General features: G+C 47.3%; 1 protein-coding gene across 14 annotated transcripts in view; it reads right to left on the bottom strand.

Annotated features, from left to right (window-relative positions):
- epb41l3b (erythrocyte membrane protein band 4.1-like 3b) overlaps positions 1–17331 on the bottom strand; it is a 114960-nt gene that overhangs the window by 91324 nt on the left and 6305 nt on the right. For all 14 annotated transcript variants that reach the window (XM_065005975.1, XM_065005970.1, XM_065005969.1 and 11 more), the window contains one exon: positions 15475–15635. In XM_065005975.1, coding sequence (XP_064862047.1) covers positions 15475–15624 — 150 coding nt within the window. In that variant the 5' untranslated portion in view covers positions 15625–15635. The remainder of the gene's footprint in view (positions 1–15474; positions 15636–17331) is intronic.

The raw sequence follows: 17331 nt of genomic DNA, 5'->3' as shown, positions 1-17331 counted from the left end.
AATGAACGTTTGAGTTTTAACTAATACTATTAGCATTTAGCGTAGCGCATTTGCATTTCCAGAGCTCTAGAAGCAAGAGGTTAAAAAGATTGTGGGGGCTGTTTTGTTTGTTCTTTAATGGAAGCCTCTTCAACATAATCCAGGTAGAATCAGGAATTCCCCAGGGCAGCTGTCTAGGCCCCTAACTTTTTTCAATCTTTACAAATGACATGCCACTGGTTTTGAGTAAAGCCAGTGTGTCTATGTATGCAGATGGCTCAACAATATACATGTCAGCTACTACAGTGACTGAAATGACTGTTAAGTGTTGCAAAGTGCTGCAGTTCGTTTCAGAATGGGTGGGAAGGAATACAATTGTCCTAAATATTTCTAAAACTAAACACATTTGTGTGATGAAGGAAACATACAGGAACTCAAATCCTTCTGTTCACCTGATTTAGAATTCCTCACAATCAAATGTAGACCGCATTATCTTCCAAGAGAATTCTCTTCGATTATAATCACAGCCGTATATATCCCCCCCAAGCAGACACATCGATGGCTCTGAACGAACTTTATTTAACTCTTTGCAAACTGGAAACCATTTATCCGGAGGCTGCATTCATTGTAGCTGGGGATTTTAACAAAACTAATCTGAAAACAAGACTCCCTAAATTTTATCAGCATATCGATTGCGCAACCAGGGGTGGTAAAACCTTGGATCATTGTTACTCTAACTTCCGCGACGCATATAAGGCCCTGCCCCGCCCCCCTTTCGGAAAAGCTGACCACGACTCCATTTTGTTGATCCCTGCCTACAGGCAGAAACTTAAACAAGAGGCTCCCACGCTGAGGTCTGTCCAACGCTGGTCAGACCAAGCTGACTCCACACTCCAAGACTGCTTCCATCACGTGGACTGGGACATGTTTCGTATTGCGTCAGATGAAAATATTGACGAATACGCTGATTCGGTGTGCGAGTTCATTAGAACGTGCGTCGAAGATGTCGTTCCCATAGCAACGATAAAAACATTCCCAAACCAGAAACCGTGGATTGATGGCAGCATTCGCGTGAAACTGAAAGCGCGAACCACTGCTTTTAATCAGGGCAAGGTGTCTGGTAACATGTCCGAATATAAACAATGCAGCTATTCCCTCCGCAAGGCTATTAAACAAGCTAAGCGTCAGTACAGGGACAAAGTGGAATCTCAATTCAATGGCTCAGACACAAGAGGCATGTGGCAGGGTCTACAGTCAATCACGGACTACAAGAAGAAACCCAGCCCAGTCACGGATCAGGATGTCTTGCTCCCAGGCAGACTAAATAACTTTTTGCCCGCTTTGAGGACAATACAGTGCCACTGACACGGCCTGCAACGAAAACATGCGGTCTCTCCTTCACTGCAGCCGAGGTGAGTAAGACATTTAAACGTGTTAACCCTCGCAAGGCTGCAGGCCCAGACGGCATCCCCAGCCGCGCCCTCAGAGCATGCGCAGACCAGCTGGCCGGTGTGTTTACGGACATATTCAATCAATCCCTATACCAGTCTGCTGTTCCCACATGCTTCAAGAGGGCCACCATTGTTCCTGTTCCCAAGAAAGCTAAGGTAACTGAGCTAAACGACTACCGCCCCGTAGCACTCACTTCCGTCATCATGAAGTGCTTTGAGAGACTAGTCAAGGACCATATCACCTCCACCCTACCTGACACCCTAGACCCACTCCAATTTGCTTACCGCCCAAATAGGTCCACAGACGATGCAATCTCAACCACACTGCACACTGCCCTAACCCACCTGGACAAGAGGAATACCTATGTGAGAATGCTGTTCATCGACTACAGCTCGGCATTCAACACCATAGTACCCTCCAAGCTCGTCATCAAGCTCGAGACCCTGGGTCTCGACCCCCCCTGTGCAACTGGGTACTGGACTTCCTGACGGGCCGCCCCCAGGTGGTGAGGGTAGGCAACAACATCTCCTCCCCGCTGATCCTCAACACGGGGCCCCACAGGGTGCGTTCTGAGCCCTCTCCTGTACTCCCTGTTCACCCACGACTGCGTGGCCACGCACGCCTCCAACTCAATCATCAAGTTTGCGGACGACACAACAGTGGTAGGCTTGATTACCAACAACGACGAGACGGCCTACAGGGAGGAGGTGAGGGCCCTCGGAGTGTGGTGTCAGGAAAATAACCTCACACTCAACGTCAACAAAACTAAGGAGATGATTGTGGACTTCAGGAAACAGCAGAGGGAACACCCCCTATCCACATCGATGGAACAGTAGTGGAGAGGGTAGCAAGTTTTAAGTTCCTCGGCATACACATCACAGACAAACTGAATTGGTCCACTCACACTGACAGCGTCGTGAAGAAGGCGCAGCAGCGCCTCTTCAACCTCAGGAGGCTGAAGAAATTCGGCTTGTCACCAAAAGCACTCACAAACTTCTACAGATGCACAATCGAGAGCATCCTGGCGGGCTGTATCACCGCCTGGTACGGCAACTGCTCCGCCCTCAACCGTAAGGCTCTCCAGAGGGTAGTGAGGTCTGCACAACGCATCACCGGGGCAAACTACCTGCCCTCCAGGACACCTACACCACCCGATGTTACAGGAAGGCCATAAAGATCATCAAGGACATCAACCACCCGAACCACTGCCTGTTCACCCCGCTATCATCCAGAAGGCGAGGTCAGTACAGGTGCATCAAAGCTGGGACTGAGAGACTGAAAAACAGCTTCTATCTCAAGGCTATCAGACTGTTAAACAGCCACCATTGAGTGGCTGCTGCCAACACACTGTCATTGACACTGACCCAACTCCAGCCACTTTAATAATGGGAATTGATGGGAAATGATGTAAATATATCACTAGCCACTTTAAACAATGCTACCTTATATAATGTTACTTACCCTACATTATTCATCTCATATGCATACGTATATACTGTACTCTACATCATCGACTGCATCCTTATGTAATACATGTATCACTAGCCACTTTAACTATGCCACTTTGTTTACTTTGTCTACATACTCATCTCATATGTATATACTGTACTCGATACCATCTACTGTATGCTGCTCTGTACCATCACTCACTCATATATCCTTATGTACATATTCTTTATCCCCTTACACTGTGTATAAGACAGTAGTTTTAGAATTGTTAGTTAGATTACTTGTTGGTTATCACTGCATTGTCGGAACTAGAAGCACAAGCATTTCGCTACACTCGCATTAACATCTGCTAACCATGTGTATGTGACAAATAAAATTTGATTTGATTTGACATTTTATTTGGGACAAATCATTCACTAAACCCTAAACCTCAACTAAATCTTGTAATAAATAATGTGGAAATTGAGCCAGTTGAGGTGACTAAACTGCTTGGAGTAACCCTGGATTGTAAACTGTCATGGTAAAAACATATTGATACAACAGTAGCTAAGATGAGGGGAGAAGTCTGTCCATAATAAAGCGCTGCTCTACCTTCTTAACAACACTATCAACAAGGCAGGTCCTATAGGCCCTAGTTTCTACCTTCTTAACAACACTATCAACAAGGCAGGTCCTATAGGCCCTAGTTTCTACCTTCTTAACAACACTATCAACAAGGCAGGTCCTACAGGCCCTAGTTTCTACCTTCTTAACAGCACTATCAACAAGGCAGGTCCTATAGGCCCTAGTTTCTACCTTCTTAACAGCACTATCAACAAGGCAGGTCCTATAGGCCCTAGTTTCTACCTTCTTAACAGCACTATCAACAAGGCAGGTCCTATAGGCCTTAGTTTTTTGGGACCTGGACTACTGTTCAGTTGTGTGGTCAGGTGCCACAAAGAAGGACATAGGAAAATTGCAATTGACAGCACGGCTGGTCCTTGGATGTACACTGAGAGCTAATATTAATAATATGCATGTCAGTCTCTCCTGGCTCTAATTGGAGGAGAGATTGACTACATCCCTACTTGTATTTATGAGAGGTATTGACATGTTGAATGCACCGAGCTGTCTGTCTAAACTACTAACACACAGCTCAGACACCCATACACACCCCACAAGACTGTTCACATTCCACAGTGCTACATAGAGCCATGACTACATGGAACTCTATTCCACAGTGCTACATAGAGCCATGACTACATGGAACTCTATTCCACAGTGCTACATAGAGCCATGACTACATGGAACTCTATTCCACAGTGCTACATAGAGCCATGACTACATGGAACTCTATTCCACAGTGCTACATAGAGCCATGACTACATGGAACTCTATTCCACAGTGCTACATAGAGCCATGACTACATGGAACTCTATTCCACAGTGCTACATAGAGCCATGACTACATGGAACTCTATTCCACAGTGCTACATAGAGCCATGACTACATGGAACTCTATTCCACAGTGCTACATAGAGCCATGACTACATGGAACTCTATTCCACAGTGCTACATAGAGCCATGACTACATGGAACTCTATTCCACAGTGCTACATAGAGCCATGACTACATGGAACTCTATTCCACAGTGCTACATAGAGCCATGACTACATGGAACTCTATTCCACAGTGCTACATAGAGCCATGACTACATGGAACTCTATTCCACAGTGCTACATAGAGCCATGACTACATGGAACTCTATTCCACAGTGCTACATAGAGCCATGACTACATGGAACTCTATTCCACAGTGCTACATAGAGCCATGACTACATGGAACTCTATTCCACAGTGCTACATAGAGCCATGACTACATGGAACTCTATTCCACAGTGCTACATAGAGCCATGACTACATGGAACTCTATTCCACAGTGCTACATAGAGCCATGACTACATGGAACTCTATTCCACAGTGCTACATAGAGCCATGACTACATGGAACTCTATTCCACAGTGCTACATAGAGCCATGACTACATGGAACTCTATTCCACAGTGCTACATAGAGCCATGACTACATGGAACTCTATTCCACAGTGCTACATAGAGCCATGACTACATGGAACTCTATTCCACAGTGCTACATAGAGCCATGACTACATGGAACTCTATTCCACAGTGCTACATAGAGCCATGACTACATGGAACTCTATTCCACAGTGCTACATAGAGCCATGACTACATGGAACTCTATTCCACAGTGCTACATAGAGCCATGACTACATGGAACTCTATTCCACAGTGCTACATAGAGCCATGACTACATGGAACTCTATTCCACAGTGCTACATAGAGCCATGACTACATGGAACTCTATTCCACAGTGCTACATAGAGCCATGACTACATGGAACTCTATTCCACAGTGCTACATAGAGCCATGACTACATGGAACTCTATTCCACAGTGCTACATAGAGCCATGACTACATGGAACTCTATTCCACAGTGCTACATAGAGCCATGACTACATGGAACTCTATTCCACAGTGCTACATAGAGCCATGACTACATGGAACTCTATTCCACAGTGCTACATAGAGCCATGACTACATGGAACTCTATTCCACAGTGCTACATAGAGCCATGACTACATGGAACTCTATTCCACAGTGCTACATAGAGCCATGACTACATGGAACTCTATTCCACAGTGCTACATAGAGCCATGACTACATGGAACTCTATTCCACAGTGCTACATAGAGCCATGACTACATGGAACTCTATTCCACAGTGCTACATAGAGCCATGACTACATGGAACTCTATTCCACAGTGCTACATAGAGCCATGACTACATGGAACTCTATTCCACAGTGCTACATAGAGCCATGACTACATGGAACTCTATTCCACAGTGCTACATAGAGCCATGACTACATGGAACTCTATTCCACAGTGCTACATAGAGCCATGACTACATGGAACTCTATTCCACAGTGCTACATAGAGCCATGACTACATGGAACTCTATTCCACAGTGCTACATAGAGCCATGACTACATGGAACTCTATTCCACAGTGCTACATAGAGCCATGACTACATGGAACTCTATTCCACAGTACTACATAGAGCCATGACTACATGGAACTCTATTCCACAGTACTACATAGAGCCATGACTACATGGAACTCTATTCCACAGTACTACATAGAGCCATGACTACATGGAACTCTATTCCACAGTACTACATAGAGCCATGACTACATGGAACTCTATTCCACAGTACTACATAGAGCCATGACTACATGGAACTCTATTCCACAGTACTACATAGAGCCATGACTACATGGAACTCTATTCCACAGTACTACATAGAGCCATGACTACATGGAACTCTATTCCACAGTACTACATAGAGCCATGACTACATGGAACTCTATTCCACAGTACTACATAGAGCCATGACTACATGGAACTCTATTCCACAGTACTACATAGAGCCATGACTACATGGAACTCTATTCCACAGTACTACATAGAGCCATGACTACATGGAACTCTATTCCACAGTACTACATAGAGCCATGACTACATGGAACTCTATTCCACAGTACTACATAGAGCCATGACTACATGGAACTCTATTCCACAGTACTACATAGAGCCATGACTACATGGAACTCTATTCCACAGTACTACATAGAGCCATGACTACATGGAACTCTATTCCACAGTACTACATAGAGCCATGACTACATGGAACTCTATTCCACAGTACTACATAGAGCCATGACTACATGGAACTCTATTCCACAGTACTACATAGAGCCATGACTACATGGAACTCTATTCCACAGTACTACATAGAGCCATGACTACATGGAACTCTATTCCACAGTACTACATAGAGCCATGACTACATGGAACTCTATTCCACAGTACTACATAGAGCCATGACTACATGGAACTCTATTCCACAGTACTACATAGAGCCATGACTACATGGAACTCTATTCCACAGTACTACATAGAGCCATGACTACATGGAACTCTATTCCACAGTACTACATAGAGCAATGACTACATGGAACTCTATTCCACAGTACTACTAAAAATACACCTTATTGAACAGCAGGGGACTGTGAAGAGACACAAACATAGGCACACACACACACACTGACACACACACACTGACACACACACACACATAGATAGATAGATTTTCTACTTGCACTGTGAAATTTTACAAACTGACATAATTTTGCTGGACCCCAGGAAGAGTAGCTGCTGCCTTGGCAGGAACTAATGGGGATCCATAATAAACCCCAGGAAGAGCAGCTGCTGCCTCAGCAGGAACTAATGGGGATCCATAATAAACCCCAGGAAGAGTAGCTGCTGCCTTGGCAGGAACTAATGGGGATCCATAATAAACCCCAGGAAGAGTAGCTGCTGCCTTGGCAGGAACTAATGGAGATCCATAATAAACCCCAGGAAGAGTAGCTGCTGCATTGGCAGGAACTAATGGGGATCCATAATAAACCCCAGGAAGGGTAGCTGCTGCCTTGGCAGGAACTAATGGGGATCCATAATAAACCCCAGGAAGAGTAGCTGCTGCCTTGGCAGGAACTAATGGGGATCCTTAATAAACCCCAGGAAGAGTAGCTGCTGCCTTGGCAGGAACTAATGGGGATCCATAATAAACCCCAGGAAGAGTGGCTGCTGCCTTGGCAGGAACTAATGGGGATCCATAATAAACCCCAGGAAGAGTAGCTGCTGCCTTGGCAGGAACTAATGGGGATCCATAATAAACCCCAGGAAGAGTAGCTGCTGCCTTGTCAGGAACTAATGGGGATCCATAATAAACCCTAATAAATGACCTGCTCAGCACTGTGACCCCCTACTATACTGTGACCCCCTACGATACTGTACTGTCAGGTGACTAAACCACCTGCTCAGCACTGTGACCCCCTACTATACTGTGACCCCCCTACTATACTATGACCCCCTACTATACTGTGACCCCTACTATACTGTGACCCCCTACTATACTGTACTGTCAGGTGACTAAACCACCTGCTCAGCACTGTGACCCCCTACTATACTGTGACCCCTACTATACTGTACTGTCAGGTGACTAAACCACCTGCTCAGCACTGTGACCCCTACTATACTGTGACCCCCTACTATACTGTACTGTCAGGTGACTAAACCACCTGCTCAGCACTGTGACCCCTACTATACTGTGACCCCTACTATACTGTACTGTCAGGTGACTAAACCACCTGCTCAGCACTGTGACCTCCTACTATACTGTGACCCCTACTATACTGTGACCCCCTACTATACTGTGACCCCCTACTATACTGTGACCCCCTACTATACTGTACTGTCAGGTGACTAAACCACCTGCTCAGCACTGTGACCCCCTACTATACTGTGACCCCCTACTATACTGTACTGTCAGGTGACTAAACCACCTGCTCAGCACTGTGACCCCCCTACTATACTGTACTGTCAGGTGACTAAACCACCTGCTCAGCACTGTGACCCCTACTATACTGTGACCCCCTACTATACTGTACTGTCAGGTGACTAAACCACCTGCTCAGCACTGTGACCCCCTACTATACTGTGACCCCCTACTATACTGTGACCCCTACTATACTGTCAGGTGACTAAACCACCTGCTCAGCACTGTGACCCCCTACTACACTGTGACCCCTACTATACTGTGACCCCTACTATACTGTGACCCTCCTACTATACTGTGACCCCCTACTATACTGTACTGTCAGGTGACTAAACCACCTGCTCAGCACTGTGACCCCCTACTACACTGTGACCCCTACTATACTGTGACCCCCTACTATACTGTACTGTCAGGTGACTAAACCACCTGCTCAGCACTGTGACCTCCTGCTATACTGTGACCCCCTACTATACTGTGACCCCCTACTATACTGTACTGTCAGGTGACTAAACCACCTGCTCAGCACTGTGACCCCCTACTACACTGTGACCCCTACTATACTGTGACCCCCTACTATACTGTGACCCCCTACTACACTGTGACCCCCCTACTACACTGTGACCCCCTACTACACTGTGACCCCTACTACACTGTGACCCCCTACTACACTGTGACCCCCTACTACACTGTGACCCTCCTACTATACTGTGACCCCTACTACACTGTGACCCCTACTATACTGTGACCCCTACTATACTGTGACCCTCCTACTATACTGTGACCCCTACTATACTGTACTGTCAAGTGACTAAACCACCTGCTCAGCACTGTGACCCCCTACTATACTGTGACCCCTACTATACTGTACTGTCAGGTGACTAAACCACCTGCTCAGCACTGAGACCCCCTACTACACTGTGACCTCCTGCTATACTGTGACCCCCTACTACACTGTGACCCCTACTATACTGTGACCCCCTACTATACTGTGACCCCCTACTATACTGTGACCCCTACTACACTGTGACCCCCTACTACACTGTGACCCCCTACTATACTGTAATGTCAGGTGACTAAACCACCTGCTCAGCACTGTGACCTCCTACTATACTGTAATGTCAGGTGACTAAAGGACCTGCTCAGCACTGTGACCTCCTACTATACTGTAATGTCAGGTGACTAAACCACCTGCTCAGCACTGTGACCTCCTACTACACTGTAATGTCAGGTGACTAAACCACCTGCTCAGCACTGTGACCTCCTACTATACTGTAATGTCAGGTGACTAAACCACCTGCTCAGCACTGTGACCTCCTACTACACTGTGACCTCCTACTACACTGTGACCTCCTACTACACTGTGACCTCCTACTACACTGTGACCCCCTACTACACTGTGACCCCCTACTATACTGTAATGTCAGGTGACTAAACCACCTCCTACTACACTGTGACCTCCTACTACACTGTGACCTCCTACTACACTGTGACCCCCTACTACACTGTGACCCCTACTACACTGTGACCCCTACTACACTGTGACCCCCTACTACACTGTGACCCCTACTACACTGTGACCCCTACTACACTGTGACCCCCTACTACACTGTGACCTCCTACTACACTGTGACCTCCTACTACACTGTGACCTCCTACTACACTGTGACCTCCTACTACACTGTGACCTCCTACTACACTGTGACCCCTACTACACTGTGACCCCTACTACACTGTGACCCCTACTACACTGTGACCCCTACTACACTGTGACCCCTACTATACTGTAATGTCAGGTGACTAAACCACCTCCTACTACACTGTGACCTCCTACTATACTGTGACCCCCTACTATACTGTAATGTCAGGTGACTAAACCACCTCCTACTACACTGTGACCTCCTACTACACTGTGACCCCTACTACACTGTGACCCCTACTACACTGTGACCCCCTACTACACTGTGACCCCTACTACACTGTGACCCCTACTACACTGTGACCTCCTACTACACTGTGACCTCCTACTACACTGTGACCTCCTACTACACTGTGACCCCTACTACACTGTGACCCCCTACTACACTGTGACCCCTACTACACTGTGACCCCTACTACACTGTGACCCCTACTACACTGTGACCCCTACTACACTGTGACCCCTACTACACTGTGACCTCCTACTATACTGTAATGTCAGGTGACTAAACCACCTGCTCGGCACTGTGACCCCCTACTATACTGTGACCTCCTACTATACTGTGACCTCCTACTACACTGTGACCTCCTACTACACTGTGACCTCCTACTACACTGTGACCTCCTACTACACTGTGACCTCCTACTACACTGTGACCCCCTACTATACTGTGACCCCCCACTACACTGTGACCCCCCTACTATACTGTAATGTCAGGTGACTAAACCACCTGCTCAGCACTGTGACCTCCTACTATACTGTGACCCCCCTACTATACTGTGACCTCCTACTATACTGTAATGTCAGGTGACTAAACCACCTGCTCAGCACTGTGACCTCCTACTATACTGTGACCCCTACTACACTGTGACCCCTACTACACTGTGACCCCCTACTACACTGTGACCCCCTACTACACTGTGACCCCTACTACACTGTGACCCCTACTACACTGTGACCTCCTACTACACTGTGACCTCCTACTACACTGTGACCTCCTACTACACTGTGACCTCCTACTACACTGTGACCTCCTACTACACTGTGACCCCTACTACACTGTGACCCCTACTACACTGTGACCCCTACTACACTGTGACCCCTACTACACTGTGACCCCTACTACACTGTGACCTCCTACTACACTGTGACCTCCTACTACACTGTGACCTCCTACTATACTGTGACCTCCTACTATACTGTAATGTCAGGTGACTAAACCACCTGCTCAGCACTGTGACCCCCTACTATACTGTGACCCCCCCTACTATACTGTACTGTCAGGTGACTAAACCACCTGCTCAGCACTGTGACCTCCTACTATACTGTGACCTCCTACTATACTGTGACCTCCTACTACACTGTGACCTCCTACTACACTGTGACCTCCTACTACACTGTGACCTCCTACTACACTCTGACCCCTACTACACTGTGACCCCTACTACCTTCTGACCCCTACTACACTCTGACCCCCTACTACACTCTGACCCCTACTACAATGTGACCCCCTACTACCCTGTGACCCCCTACTACACTGTGACCCCTACTACACTGTGACCTCCTACTACACTGTGACCTCCTACTACACTGTGACCTCCTACTACACTGTGACCTCCTACTACACTGTGACCCCCTACTACACTGTGACCCCCTACTACACTGTGACCTCCTACTATACTGTAATGTCAGGTGACTAAACCACCTGCTCAGCACTGTGACCTCCTACTATACTGTGACCTCCTACTATACTGTGACCCCCCTACTATACTGTGACCTCCTACTATACTGTAATGTCAGGTGACTAAACCACCTGCTCAGCACTGTGACCCCCCTACTATACTGTGACCTCCTACTATACTGTGACCTCCTACTATACTGTGACCCCCTACTATACTGTGACCCCCCTACTATACTGTACTGTCAGGTGACTAAACCACCTGCTCAGCACTGTGACCTCCTACTATACTGTGAACTCCTACTATACTGTGACCTCCTACTATACTGTGACCCCCTACTACACTGTGACCCCCTACTACACTGTGACCCCCTACTACACTGTGACCCCCTACTACACTGTGACCCCCTACTACACTGTGACCCCCTACTACACTGTGACCTCCTACTACACTGTGACCTCCTACTACACTGTGACCTCCTACTATACTGTGACCTCCTACTATACTGTAATGTCAGGTGACTAAACCACCTGCTCAGCACTGTGACCCCTACTATACTGTGACCCCCTACTATACTGTACTGTCAGGTGACTAAACCACCTGCTCAGCACTGTGACCTCCTACTATACTGTGACCTCCTACTATACTGTGACCTCCTACTACACTGTGACCTCCTACTACACTGTGACCTCCTACTACACTGTGACCCCCTACTACACTGTGACCTCCTACTACACTGTGACCTCCTACTACACTGTGACCTCCTACTACACTGTGACCCCCCTACTACACTGTGACCCCCCTACTACACTGTGACCCCCCTACTACACTGTGACCTCCTACTATACTGTAATGTCAGGTGACTAAACCACCTGCTCAGCACTGTGACCTCCTACTATACTGTGACCTCCTACTATACTGTGACCCCCCTACTATACTGTGACCTCCTACTATACTGTAATGTCAGGTGACTAAACCACCTGCTCAGCACTGTGACCCCCTACTATACTGTGACCTCCTACTATACTGTGACCTCCTACTATACTGTGACCCCTACTATACTGTGACCCCTACTATACTGTGACCCCCTACTATACTGTACTGTCAGGTGACTAAACCACCTGCTCAGCACTGTGACCTCCTACTATACTGTGAACTCCTACTATACTGTGACCTCCTACTATACTGTGACCCCTACTACTACACTGTGACCTCCTACTACACTGTGACCCCCTACTACACTGTGACCCCCTACTACACTGTGACCCCCTACTACACTGTGACCTCCTACTACACTGTGACCTCCTACTACACTGTGACCTCCTACTATACTGTGACCTCCTACTATACTGTAATGTCAGGTGACTAAACCACCTGCTCAGCACTGTGACCCCCTACTATACTGTGACCCCCTACTATACTGTACTGTCAGGTGACTAAACCACCTGCTCAGCACTGTGACCTCCTACTACACTGTGACCCCCCTACTATACTGTGACCTCCTACTATACTGTAATGTCAGGTGACTAAACCACCTGCTCAGCACTGTGACCCCCTACTATACTGTGACCTCCTACTATACTGTGACCTCCTACTATACTGTGACCCCTACTATACTGTGACCCCTACTATACTGTGACCCCCTACTATACTGTACTGTCAGGTGACTAAACCACCTGCTCAGCACTGTGACCTCCTACTATACTGTGAACTCCTACTATACTGTGACCTCCTACTATACTGTGACCCCCCTACTACACTGTGACCTCCTACTACACTGTGACCCCCTACTACACTGTGACCCCCCTACTACACTGTGACCCCCCTACTACACTGTGACCTCCTACTACACTGTGACCTCCTACTACACTGTGACCCCCCTACTATACTGTGACCTCCTACTATACTGTAATGTCAGGTGACTAAACCACCTGCTCAGCACTGTGACCCCCTACTATACTGTACTGTCAGGTGACTAAAGGACCTCCTACTATACTGTGACCTCCTACTACACTGTGACCTCCTACTACACTGTACTGTCAGGTGACTAAAGGACCCCCTACTACACTGTACTGTCAGGTGACTAAACCACCTGCTCAGCACTGTGACCTCCTACTACACTGTGACCCCCTACTACACTGTGACCTCCTACTACACTGTGACCCCCTACTACACTGTGACCCCCTACTACACTGTGACCCCCTACTACACTGTGACCCCCTACTACACTGTGACCCCCTACTACACTGTGACCTCCTACTACACTGTGACCTCCTACTACACTGTGACCTCCTACTACACTGTGACCTCCTACTACACTGTGACCTCCTACTACACTGTACTGTCAGGTGACTAAAGGACCTCCTACTATACTGTACTGTCAGGTGACTAAAGGACCTCCTACTACACTGTGACCTCCTACTACACCGTGACCTCCTACTACACTGTGACCTCCTACTACACTGTGACCTCCTACTACACTGTGACCTCCTACTACACTGTGACCCCCTACTACACTGTGACCCCTACTACACTGTGACCCCCTACTACACTGTGACCCCTACTACACTGTGACACTACACTGTGACCTCCTACTACACTGTGACCTCCTACTACACTGTGACCTCCTCCTACTACACTGTGACCTCCTACTACACTGTGACCCCTACTACTGTGAACTCTACTATACTGTGACCTCCTACTATACTGTGACCTCCTACTATACTGTGATGTCAGGTGACTAAACCACCTGCTCAGCAGGTGACTAAACCACCTGCTATACTGTGAACTCCTACTAGGTACTAAACCACCTGACCTCCTCCTACTATACTGTGAACTCCTACTATACTGTGACCTCCTACTACACTGTGACCTCCTACTACACTGTGACCTCCTACTACACTGACCCCTACTACACTGTGACCCCCTACTACACTGTGACCCCCTACTACACTGTGACCTCCTACTACACTGTGACCTCCTACTACACTGTGACCCCTCAGCACTACTACTACTGTGACCCTACTATACTGTGACCTCCTACTATACCCCCTGTAATGTCAGGTGACTAAACCACCTGCTCAGCACTGTGACCCCTACTATACTGTGACCTGTCAGGTGACTACTGTGGACCTCCTACTACACTGTACTGTCAGGTGACTAAACCACCTGCTCAGCACTGTGACCTCCTACTACACTGTGACCCCCTACTACACTGTGACCTCCTACTAAACACTGCTGAACTCCTACTACACTGTGAACTCCTACTACACTGTGACCTCCTACTACACTGTGACCTACTACACTGTGACCCCTACTACACTGTGACCCCCTACTACACTGTGACCCCTACTACACTGTGACCCCCTACTACACTGTGACCCCCTACTACACTGTGACCTCCTACTACACTGTGACCTCCTACTACACTGTGACCTCCTACTACACTGTGACCTCCTACTACACTGTGACCTCCTACTACACTGTGACCTCCTACTACACTGTGACCTCCTACTACACTGTGACCTCCTACTACACTGTGACCTCCTACTACACTGTACTGTCAGGTGACTAAAGGACCTCCTACTATACTGTACTGTCAGGTGACTAAAGGACCTCCTACTACACTGTGACCTCCTACTACACTGTGACCTCCTACTACACTGTGACCTCCTACTACACTGTGACCTCCTACTACACTGTGACCTCCTACTACACTGTACTGTCAGGTGACTTAACAAATCAGTAGCTACGAAGTCTCACCTGGTTATTCCTGGCAGGTGTGCTGTGTCCCGCGGCGGCTGGGAAGTGTTCCGCTGTCTTCTCCTTCCCTCCTTTCTCCTTCCCTCCTTTCTCCTTCCCTCCTTTCCCCTGCTGCTTGGGCTCAGAGTCGGCTCCTGATTCAGTCGTCATGGCGAATCACACTGGAACAGATTGAAAGAGGAGGCGGAAGAGAGGATTTAGATTTAGTCAACTAGGAGTCGTTCCATGTCATTTCAGCAAGCCATGATGACACACACCCGATCTCAGGTGGTTAGGAAATTGTTTTTTGTAGTTAGAAACAGGTATTCCTGAAACATTATTCTGTTTAAATAAAATGTTCTCTGAGAAAGTTGGCTAATTGAGTGTACCCATTTTAAATGTATAGGATTCATATAATATTCAATAAACATAGTACTCAACATCCGATTTGGACTAAACGTTTTTTCCTACCAATGAGTAAGACATGAGGAATCCCACCCCAAACAATAAAAAGGTCGCCCACGGACCATGCCAATCCCACCCCAACAACCAGAATAAAGTAGAAGTGCTCTGTTTGACAAGTAGTATGATGCTTTGGAGTATTGCTTCCATACTATGTAATGTATTCCCTGTGAATATACATTTTTTTTCCTGTTCAGAGAAATTAGTAATTGAAGTGGCTTGTATTATTCAGCATAAAGTCATGTGAAAGTACCATGTTTTGAGCACTAGATGCTGCTGTTCCTGCTATACCACCACACTTTTATCCATTTTGCCGGGCTCTTGTGTTTATTAAATATAACACTTTCTTTGCAACTTTGGGTTAGAAAACCAATAGTTTTAGATCATAACTAAGAATAGAATTGTGGTTATCCTCACAATTCAAGTCAGTCTTCCATTATTTTTTTAAGCGTTCAGTCTACTGCTCCTACCTCACAGTGACACCCATCAACTAGGTGGCAGGGTAGCCTAGTGGTTAGAGCATTGGACTAGTAAACCAAAGGCTGCAAGATCGAATCCCAGAGTTGGTAAAAAGGTTAAAAAAAAAATCTGTCGTTCTGCCTCTGAACAAGGCAGTTAACCCACTGTTCCTAGACCAGTTAACCCACTGTTCCTAGACCAGTTAACCCACTGTTCCTAGACCAGTTAACCCACTGTTCCTAGACCAGTTAACCCACTGTTCCTAGACCAGTTAACCCACTGTTCCTAGGCCCGTTAACCCACTGTTCCTAGACCAGTTAACCCACTGTTCCTAGACCAGTTAACCCACTGTTCCTAGACCAGTTAACCCACTGTTCCTAAACCAGTTAACCCACTGTTCCTAAACCAGTTAACCCACTGTTCCTAGACCAGTTAACCCACTGTTCCTAGGCCAGTTAACCCACTGTTCCTAGGCCAGTTAACCCACTGTTCCTAGGCCAGTTAACCCACTGTTCCTAGGCCAGTTAACCCACTGTTCCTAGGCCCGTTAACCCACTGTTCCTAGGCCCGTTAACCCACTGTTCCTAGGCCAGTTAACCCACTGTTCCTAAACCAGTTAACCCACTGTTCCTAGGCCAGTTAACCCACTGTTCCTAGGCCAGTTAACCCACTGTTCCTAAACCAGTTAACCCACTGTTCCTAAACCAGTTAACCCACTGTTCCTAAGCCAGTTAACCCACTGTTCCTAGGCCAGTTAACCCACTGTTCCTAGGCCAGTTAACCCACTGTTCCTAGACCCGTTAACCCACTGTTCCTAGACCCGTTAACCCACTGTTCCTAGGCCCGTTAACCCACTGTTCCTAGACCAGTTAACCCACTGTTCCTAGGCCAGTTAACCCACTGTTCCTAGGCCAGTTAACCCACTGTTCCTAGGCCAGTTAACCCACTGTTCCTAGG

Source organism: Oncorhynchus nerka, linkage group LG20 (genome assembly GCF_034236695.1).
Source record: "Oncorhynchus nerka isolate Pitt River linkage group LG20, Oner_Uvic_2.0, whole genome shotgun sequence".
Taxonomy (NCBI): domain Eukaryota; kingdom Metazoa; phylum Chordata; class Actinopteri; order Salmoniformes; family Salmonidae; genus Oncorhynchus; species Oncorhynchus nerka.
This window is presented reverse-complemented; position numbering and strand designations above follow the sequence as displayed.